This window comes from Myripristis murdjan, chromosome 17, assembly GCF_902150065.1.
Source record: "Myripristis murdjan chromosome 17, fMyrMur1.1, whole genome shotgun sequence".
Taxonomy (NCBI): Eukaryota; Metazoa; Chordata; class Actinopteri; order Holocentriformes; family Holocentridae; genus Myripristis; species Myripristis murdjan.
The window spans coordinates 19,430,048-19,440,632 of NC_043996.1; the positions used below are offsets into that span (position 1 = coordinate 19,430,048).

Sequence of the window (10,585 nt, forward strand, 5' to 3'; positions counted from 1 at the left end):
ATGCAGCGGGCTTTCTTCAGCAGGGGCGCGCTGTTCGCCCAGCAGACAGCAGTGGCTCTTGAGAGTCCCCTGGTCCCCCGGAGCGCGCCTCTGCTGCAGCGCCTGGATCGCTCCATGTCCTCCGTGACCATCCCGCCGCCAGCATGCATGCTCCGGCCGCTCGAGGCGCCTTACCGATACCTGTTTGGACCAGGACCCTCCAACGTCCCTCCACGGATTTTAGCTGCAGGCGGCAGGCCAATAATTGGTCACCTGCACCCAGAGATGTATGAGGTAAATGTTGCCTCTTACGTTTGACAATTGACAGGCAACTCTTATGATGAAATGTAACTACATGCGTTTTGGCGTTTATTATATGAAATTCAAAATATTCTCAGAAGTTTGTTGTGAGACACCAAGTACCCAGGGTTCTGTCAAATAGCTCTGTGGCATTTCTTTGTAATAACAATTGATTTTTCTGCCTCATGACATGAAAGTCAATACTGTGCATGATTTATCTGTGTAAACTGTTGCGCAAAGCCAGACTGTAGACGTCTGACCCCTCGCCAAAATCACTTGGTTTTATGGATGATCTCATCCGATAAATTAGCCTCAACAGTTGTTTCACACTCTTCCATGTGTGGTTTTCAGATCATGAATGACATTAAGAGAGGGATCCAGTACGCGTTTCAGACGGAGAACAACATGACTATTGCCATGAGCGGTTCCGGGCACGCTGCCATGGAGTGTGCGGTGTTCAACACTGTGGAGCCCGGAGAGAGTGTGCTCGTTGCCATCAACGGAATCTGGGGAGAGCGCGTAGCAGAAATTGCGGAAAGAATGGGTACGTCTTTACGCGCGGGTTTACGCACGCACTCGTTGGGTCTCCAAAGAGGATACACAAATATGCACTGGTAAAAGATTTTGGATAATGCCTAGGCCACGCATTTAGATTATTTCTTGACTTCTTGTTTTTACACATAATTAGATCTTATGTCTTCATGTTTGCCTCAGGTGCCAGTGTACATACAATGGTAAAAACACCAGGAGGATATTTTACCAATAAGGAAATTGAAGAGGTAGGCATAATGTCTCTCTCAGCAGTTACTAATGAAATTAAAGATACTCTGTATGACCTTCTACAATAACATGACTGAGGTCTATCTGTATGTCTGAGGGCCCCCTCTCTCTCTGTTTGTAGGCCATTGCAAAATACAAGCCTGTCCTGTTTTTCCTCACACACGGAGAGTCCTCTGCTGGCCTGTGTCACCCAGTAGATGGCATTGGAGACATTTGCCGAAAGTGAGACACCTCTCTGTCTCAAACTGGACAGTGTGTATGCCTGTCATATTTCACACTGCTTATGAAACAACTCTCGCCTCTAATTCTCTGTCACTCTACCCCCATCCGCAGACATAACTGCCTCTTCTTGGTTGACACAGTGGCATCTCTGGGGGCAGCACCAATTTTCATGGACAAGCAAAGTAAGGCCATAGGAAAACATTAAAATCCTCCCCCTGCTGGTATGTGTGAGTGTGGGAGTGTGAATTTCTTCTCATCTGTCTGTCACTGCCCTTCCAGAGATCGACATTCTGTACTCGGGTTCTCAAAAGGCTCTGAATGCTCCACCCGGCACGGCACCCATATCCTTCAATGACAGAGCATGGTAAGGAGGAACTGCAGTGTGTGTGTGAGTGAGTGTGTGTGTGTGTGTGTGTTTGTCTATGTGAAGAGTTCATTTGCAAAAACAGATAAAAGCCATTCTTAAAATGAATACACCTTTTTCACTGCAGTGAAAAAGGTACACACACACACACACACACACACACACACACACACACACACACACACACACACATAAAGCATGATTTAGGATAATAAAAAATTATGCCAGGCTAAATAAACATATAAAAATAGAAATAAATATAAAGTAAATTTTAATAAAATTCCAAAAAGTTTAAAAAGGTTTTAATAAATTCAAATGGAGATATCTGTTTTTGCAAATGAGCTCTTCATGTATCCATATGTGAGTTGTAATTTCTAGCAATATCTTTGGTAACTATACATATCAAGAATAGAATGATAAAAAACAAAACACTGACTTTCTCTCTTTATTACCCCAAACAGCCAAAAGATGTTTAACAGGAAAGTAAAACCAGTATCCTACCTCTTTGACATGACACATTTGTCCAACTACTGGGGCTGTGATGGCAAACCAGCCAGAGTGTAAGTCCACTGCATAAACCTACACGACACATGTCAGAGGTTTAAGCCATCTTTTTAATTAAATATTGGGTGTGAGATCAACACTGATGATTAGAACAACTGAAGTAGATAAAGGTGTTCCTCATTCCCCTCATCCACACCTAAACCTTATTTTGACTGGGTTTGTGTCTGGTGGAGATGTTCATCCAGAGTTTTTTTGTTTTGTTTTGTTTTGTTTTGTTTTGTTTTGTTTTGTTTTGTTTTGTTTTGTTTTGTTTTGTTTTGTTTTGTTTTGTTTCTCAGCAAAGCTCTGAATTTTGGTGCATCAGTGAGACGGGTGAGGGTTAGAGGTGGTTAGGATCAATCTATATAATGCAAACTGAAGCTGGACATGTGTGCTACTGGTGTAGTTGATGATGATATATTGTATTTTGGGCTTTAGATACCACCACACAGGCCCCGTGTCTTCATTCTTCGCCTTGAGAGAGAGTCTGGCCATTCTTGCTGAGAAGGTAAAGAGACATTCCACCAGTTTTTGCATTTACTTTGATGCAACATGAAGCTTTATAGAACTAGCATCTTTGTTGTGGTCAGACTTAACCCTTAGAAATCCATCACTAAGACCTGTTTTCTTACAGTTTTTGGTCCAGAAATTTTTTGTATCAAAATAGTGTCTATTTTGCAATTTGCGTTTTTGGCAGTGTTGCCATATGATACAAGTTTATCAAAGGTACAACAGATACTACATACTGTACACCCAGCATGCATGACATGTGGTGACACAACTGCACTACTGTCTCGCTCAAGGTTACATGCTGGCAGGGTGTCATCACTGAGCTTCTCTGATCTCTGTCTCCCTCTAGGGGCTGGAGGAGTCCTGGAGGAAACACAAGGAGGTAGCAGCCTACCTCTACAAGGGACTGGAGGACTTGGGTCTTAAGCTCTTCATCCCAGATAAGGTGAGGCACAGACACACAACAACAAATAATGCTGTGTAACTGGGATACCCTAGCATAACAGGTTATGGCTGTATTTACCTGCAATACAGTAGATATAAATTTTCTCATGACTTTTGTTGCATGCCATTCCCACCTTTTGTCTGTCTTTTCTGTGAATCTCATTTGGATTTTTTGCCAATACAAGTGGTAATTTATTAAAAAGACTTTAACCATTTCAATATCTTATAATAAGTTATAATGTTATTGTGGCACCATACCTCTACTGAGAAATTCCCACTAGACATTATCATTTTTTCATGTTTTTCCTCTTTATTATGTGACATGTCCTGCAGGATATGAGGCTTCCCTCTGTCACCACCATTGCCATTCCTGAGGGCTATGACTGGAGGGCTCTGCTGACCTACATCATGAAGCACCACCAAATGGAGATGACTGGAGGCCTCGGTCCCTCCATAGGCATGGTGAGTATCTGCTGTTTCGATGCTATGATCTTCGCTTTAAGATCATGGCTAAGAGGGGCACCCTAGCCGCAGCCACCTGGGCCCCTCGCTACACATCATCCCATTCTCTCTGCCCTGTCCCTCCTGTCTCTCTCCACTGTGTCTCTATTATAAAGAGAAAAAAATCCTCTTTATAAAGATCACGGTTAAGAGACCTCACATTTTCCCCTCAAAAAATCAGTTAATAAAGAAAATGGATTGAACAATTTGTCTTCACTAGGGAAGTAAATTCAATCTCAATTCCCACTTTATCATTAGCAGTACACTAGTGGAGCAAAGTCACACAGCGCCAGTGGCAGCCAGTGCCCTAAATTTGTGTAGCTTTTTGGGCCTAAATTCAGTCGAGATTACTACCAGTAATATTATGCCTATGCCCATTATGCCCCCTTTTCTTTATCCTGTTACTCTCTCTGTTTGTTACAAGAGCAACACCATCTATTTGGTAGTTTTACAACAGAGTCTCTCTTCTTATCTGCCCATGCAGCTCCACACAGTACTCTGACATACTGTATTTTCCACTCTTCTTTTCATTAGGTGATGCGAATTGGATTGATGGGATACAACTGCGAGAAGGCCAATGCTGATATGGCACTGCATGCTCTGGCAGACGCCCTCAAGAACTGCAAAAAGAGCAAAGCATGAGGGACACAATTCCCACGCCACCGGCCCAGTCCACATTCGTTCAGGGGAAAATGAAACCTGCAGATTCCTGCGAGATGACAGCTATACTGCAGTAGGCCACTGCATAAATATCAGGGATTCACACAATGTATTGTATAATCTGTGCTTTTGACCACAGAGATTTTATGCAAAAATGTGCAACACAAAATAAAATAAAATAAAATAAAAAAAGATGCATCTCAGAAACAGGTCATAGGTCTTTATTTGTACAATTAGTAGTTTTTAAAGAGAAGAGAAGCGCACAGTCATTGTCCACAGAACACTGAAAGTACTGAAAAATGTCAGTCAATAAAATTTGCATTATTTTATCAAACATCTCTTGCCTCATTGTGCTGGTACTGGGAAATAGAGCACCTCCACAAATGGACAGTGGTACGGTCAGCAGTACGTGCCTTGGGGATTTTCCGAAGTCATGCTTTTTTCGAGGTCATCTTAGGTAGCCGTGGTGCAGAACTGTGCGCACTACATTTCCCATGATTCCTTGGAACGAGGGTGGCCGTCAATAAAAGGGCTCCGGACTGAAAATAACATTGTCGCAGTTTGATATGCATTTAATTTGTCCGTGTTATTTCCCTGCGGCTTTTCCTTATCCTGCTTCTTCATGTCTCCATAATACTCAACTTACTCAGTTTTAATGGCGTGCCCTTGTGACCAATCAGGTAATGTTTTTATTTTAAATTGGGACGGAGAGATTGTGAAGCAATATAATAACTGTGTGGCCGGGCTTTACTGCGAGGTTGTGACCTGAATAACGATGTGCGCTTGAACATGGAAGGCCTGCCCTGTAAACAATTTCCTGCATATTTCATTAGAGTAAGCGCAATGTGCGATGTGCGTTTGATATTCAGATTCAGCGGCCAATAATTTTCTGCTTCATTGATAAACGCACGTAAAAATTCACGTGTTTCTCATGCATGATTTGTGGAATTTTGTGGAAATGTTATTAATCTTCTCTCCTTTTTAATTTTGTCATTAAATTTCAAGACGCCCGGCGCAGATCAGGCCGGCTGCTAATTGTTCAAAAGGGTTTGTGAAAATTTGGCAAAGACCCTTAAATAGCGAGTAGGTCCGCAAAAACAGGCGCACAGCTCCAGCTCTTACAGAGGGACGGCTGATGTAGGGTGAAGCTCGTTTCGCATTGGGTAGCCACACATTTGCAAGTGAAAGAAAAATAATGTTTTCTGCTGTTTATTCCTAAACTGGTGCATTTCGACTCGTCATCCTCAAACTATGAATACATGAACACTGAGAGAGAAGAGGTTATTTAAACCCAAATCAGAGCTTTGGGACACTTATTTTCGTCATTAAAGGGTTGATTCACTGCTTTTCACTGTATACAAACCACATTAGATGAGGTTTAGATTTAAAAAAAAAAAAAAAAAAAAAAAAATGCACGTTAACTTGTCAAACCTTGACATGAGCACTGAGAGCATAGCCCCTGTTTAAAATCATGTGCAGATTTGCGGAAGTTGGTCTGTGAAATCTAAGTAGTAAAGGTCGATTGCACTGTTTTTTTTTTTTTTTTTGTTTGTTTGTTTTTTTCTCATTGCAGAGCACGTTAGACCAGGTCCAGATCAAAAACCGCTGTACTTAGACTTGTCAAATACGGATTGCATTTATACTGAGGACCAAACACGATGGAAAACCAAGTTTGAAATTTGTGAAAGTAGTTTTCTATTTTTGAAATCAAAGTGAAGCTCGATTTCACTACTTTTACTGTGTACATAGCACATTAGATCTGGTCCAGGACCAAAACCATGTTTCAGATTTGACCTGGTCTAGACCAAAAACCACTATTCATGGACTTGTCAGAGATGGATTACGTTAACACTGACAGCATAAACACTATTTAAAACCAAATTTCAGATTTGTGAAAGTAATTTTCTATTTGTGAATGCCAAGTAAAGCTCAAAGGATTTGATATATGTCAGCTGTCTTATGAAGATATGATATATGTCATAATACATGGTGCTGATAGCTTCATGGATGTACACTAGGGTGGCCTAAAACATGAAAGTTGGAAAGTCTAAGCTCCTAATGTTGTCCGAAAAAATTTCACCAGCAGAGTTTTCTCATGCATTGCAACCAATTCAGGGGTTAGGAGATTAAAAAATATGAAGTTGAAAATTTACATGTAAAAATGGGCCACCCTAATTTAGACATCAAAACTACTTGGTTAAGGTGAGGAAACAGTCATGGTTTGGGGTAAAATACTTCTGTCGTCACAGGAAACAAACACCAGCCTTGTTTCACACGAGTCAAACTCCAGTCTCCTGCCTGGAAGTCCTGTCTTTAATTGACCCATAAACCACCACAACCACAGTTTTATTTTTTCCTTCATCTCCTGTGAGTGAGCAGTTTTGTGGTGAACTGCAACTCTACATGAATAGGTAGTGTCCTGTGTGGCCTCACTATGTTCATGCAGTCCATGTTTGACAAGTCAGTCAGTACAGCGGTGTTTGACCTGACAGATCTACTGTGGTTTATATCCAGCAAAAGCAGTGAAATCAACCTTTACTTTGATTTCACAAACAGAAAATGACTTTCCTACTCTGTAGCATGGTTTTAAATCGTGTTTTGGCTCTCAGTGGTCATGTAGTCCGGGTTTGACAAGGCCAAGTATAGCAGCTTTTGAATTTTGCAATTCACGAGGAAAGAACACCTCCACAAAATTTCACAAATCATTTTTCAAATAGCATAAAAGATATTAGCCTCTGCATCTGAATATCAAATGAATACCAAACATTGTGCCAAAGCTATATTTGGAAAATACATAGGTGTAATTTTAATTAGGAATTCCCAGTGCTAACATGAGATGATGCTCTGTCTGCTGAAGTGATTCACTCGCAATGGAGACTAATCCACGCTGTGCCTTCTTGTGCATGTTGAAGAGAAGTGTCATATCTTATATAGCCTAAACCATTTGGTGTGTGTGTGTGTGTGTGTGTGTGTGTTTTCTCCGTCAGTGGAGTTGAACCCAGTGCTCCTGCAGCTGGAGTGGCTCCTGGGTACCTGGGAATCAGATGAACCAGGGGAGGGATCCTTCCCCTCCATAAATCCCTTCCGCTACACAGAGACCCTGCACTTCTCCCATGTCGGCCAGCCGGTCATCAACTTCATGTGGGTTTGACTGGAGCAAGGAAACCTGAAAAGTTGAGGAAAGAAAGAAAGAAAGAAAGAAAGAAAGAAAGAAAGAAAGAAAGAAAGAAAGAAAGAAAGAATAAGATGTTCATATTGAAGCATGATTATTGTGAAACCAGATTCTTAGGATAGATTTTTACTTTAAAATTTTCATGTCAGACTAGATGCTTGGGCTTAAGCTATTAATAAGTTTGTAGAAGCAATTTCAAATTTTACTTAAATAGGCACATATGGTGTTTGTGTCATTTTATTCTTATGCCTGCTATTAAAGTTACTCACTGTATATGTTGATCAGAGATGAAAGATGCTGGTGGATTAGTCTTTATTCATTGCTATAAATATACAGTATATCCCAGTGGTGGAGTTTAAGATGTACATAGTTATACAAAACAAAAATGCCACCTTTTTTCTGTGTAGTTTAAATGCTGATATATGTCTTCATACCCACTGCTGCAGCTACAATCACTCCAATTCAGTTTTCTTTAGTTCATCCAACTTTATTGTCTTATTGTGTTAACAGGTTTAATGCGTTTCATGCTACAAGTAAGAAGCCCCTGCACAGAGAGTGTGGCTTCATACGACTGCAGCCTGGAACCAACAGAGTGGCATTCATCATCGCACAGAACTCAGGTAGCAGCGTGCATGCCACTGGCCATAACCTTATTGCTTATATTTGGGTTGATAAATTCTCTGGGGAAGTCATGAATATGTAATTTAACAGAAATATATTTTACAACACGTTTCACATTCAGTGCATCAGAAGGTGCTTTTTCTCTGCACCCTGTCAGCAGACTGTTCAGTTTAGTCACATTTTGCACAAAGCCTTGCCAGAAATATGTATGCATGCAATCAGACCCATCTGTTTCTCGCTTTAGTTATGAATTTTATTTTTCATGTTAGATCTTTCTCAAAAATGGATTGAGAAAGTATTAGTGAAAAAGGCCTTTTTTGCAAAGATGGAGACTGAATGTAGTTAGTTCCTGCTGACAAAGTACATTACAATTCCTCATGCTTGTACTCGGTGTGCCGGTGTGACTTCCTGTGCAGGCCTGGTGGAAATCGAGGAAGGAGAGCTGACAGGGCAGCAGCTGAACCTGCAGAGTCTCGCTCTGGCCAGAACCTCCTTCGCCAAGGAGCCGCACGTCCAGCAGGTCAGACTAAACCTGAATATGAATAAATGTATTCAATACGACTGTGTTTTCAAGTGTAAAGTACACACAGAATTTGCACAGAAATTTATCAGCAACACATTTTTTTTGTTGTTATTAACAAGATGACACCTGCAGTTTTCCCCGCTCCACACCAGTGACCTGGTCGGCTCTTTTCTTTCCCTCAGATTTCTCGAGTGTTCCAGCTTCGTCCAGATGGAAAGCTCGAGCAGACAGTTTCCATGGCAACAGACAACCAGCCACTGATGCAGCACTTGCACATCACCTACCATCGATCATCTTGACCCAACAGAGAGGCAGCGCTAAGATACATACAAATATCTTGGCCTGGGATTTCAAGTGTTGCCAGAAATAGGGGCACTGATCAGTAGTCAAATGTCAGGTTGGCTGACAATATAAACTAGTTTATGATTTAAGAGTAACTCTGGTGTCAGATGGGAATGCCTGTTCTAATTAAGATATTTAAAATCAAACTTAACCAACAAAATTAATGATAAATGTAAGTGAATAAATGTAAGCTGTTCTCAACCTGGAGCATTGGCTAAAACACAGCTAGAGCATCTTGTGGGCATTTTTTGGAAGCTGCAGTGGGCCTTATGTACAAAGCCCACCGTTTTACATTCTTATCTATCATACAGAGTAAAGCATCCAAACAGCCATATTTTCTCTCGTCTGCATGGGGGATTTAAAAGAAAAAAGACTTGCAAAAGCAAAGCTGAAGTTGCACTAAGAGATGGACTGACCTGTATCCTGTCAAGTTTGAAGAATGTCAGAAATCTGAAAATTTTGAGTTGTATTTGTTTGACAATGCAATGTCCAATGCGTAACACAATGGATTTTTGATTTATGTTGATCTATATTGTCCAGATATTTAATACTTGAGATGTAAAGCTTATAAAACACTCATATCAGGCAGAGGCTTGGAATATTTGGTTGTGTGCCCATCTGCCTTTCTGTGACTACAAAGTTCATGAATACTGGTTTCTTAACTTTGTGTCGGCATCCTGTTACTTTTTTCACCATTGCATTAATAAACTGTTAAGGCTCCATCGTGCTCAAGCTGCCTGATGGAAAGATCGGTGTAATAAAATGATCAACAAAATGTCCATAGGTGTGGATCATGTTAAAAGTTTATTCTGGACTTTAAAAAAAAATGCTCAGACACACATACTTATAATTTAACATTGTGAATGTGACCACAAACAGGCATACTATACATTCAATCACTCTGGGAGCCATTGAGGTGGCTTTGTGTACACTGCAATGGCTCCAATTAATAAAATCATAAATAAACTATTTACAGAATATATACGCAAAATACGCAATAACACGTATGTAGCGTTCCTCAACCCATGAGGTCTTTGGCCGTATGCAATCTCTGAATGTGAGCCTGATCTTGCAGAAATCTGGACAGAGATTCATCACATTGGTCAATCTTTAAAACTGAAGTGAACAGTTTTCAGTGGGACTACTTTGGCTCATATTTGGAAAGGAAAGCTTCATGTGCTGTGGTAGAGCACAATCGTGTAATCAAACACATGAAATGTAACTGGTTGATACTAGCTGGCACTGCTCTTTGGCGTAAAGCCACTCCTTAATTGAAATACATTTGTTTTGCCAAGTTATAGCAATCCTAATCAGACTGATAAGACGGAGTATATTTGACCTTTGTGGTCATGTAGTTGCTGATCACGGGTTAGGAAGGTAAGTGCTGAATGAAAAGTGCTGGCCAGTAACATTTGTTCACACGGGCATGTAGAAAATTCAAGCCCAGATCAACAGCTTTCATTAGAAACATGATAATTAGAAACATAATTTTTAAACTGTTTCCCTGATCTGTTTGAGACAAACTGGAGCATTGAATAGCTTTGTCTCAAAGAGTACGGACAGCCTCCACAGCTTACATTCATCCCCTGGAAAGCTGCAGAGCATTAATACATTACAGTTACAA

The 10,585-nt window shown here is 40.7% G+C and overlaps 2 protein-coding genes across 2 annotated transcripts; both read left to right on the forward strand.

The window, feature by feature from the left end:
* On the forward strand, window positions 1-4,285 carry agxtb (alanine--glyoxylate and serine--pyruvate aminotransferase b). Its single transcript, XM_030074849.1, has 11 exons — window positions 1-273; window positions 631-823; window positions 994-1,058; window positions 1,181-1,281; window positions 1,393-1,463; window positions 1,561-1,645; window positions 2,107-2,205; window positions 2,627-2,696; window positions 3,048-3,143; window positions 3,476-3,604; window positions 4,178-4,285. The coding sequence occupies exons 1-11, from the start codon at window positions 1-3 to the stop codon at window positions 4,283-4,285; spliced, it is 1,290 nt and encodes a 429-aa protein (XP_029930709.1).
* Window positions 4,286-4,829: 544 nt separating this feature from the next.
* thap4 (THAP domain containing 4) lies at window positions 4,830-9,740 on the forward strand. Its single transcript, XM_030075469.1, has 5 exons — window positions 4,830-4,983; window positions 7,291-7,444; window positions 7,986-8,095; window positions 8,513-8,616; window positions 8,802-9,740. The coding sequence occupies exons 1-5, from the start codon at window positions 4,959-4,961 to the stop codon at window positions 8,916-8,918; spliced, it is 510 nt and encodes a 169-aa protein (XP_029931329.1). The 5' UTR covers window positions 4,830-4,958; the 3' UTR covers window positions 8,919-9,740.
* The last annotated feature ends 845 nt before the right edge of the window (window positions 9,741-10,585 follow it).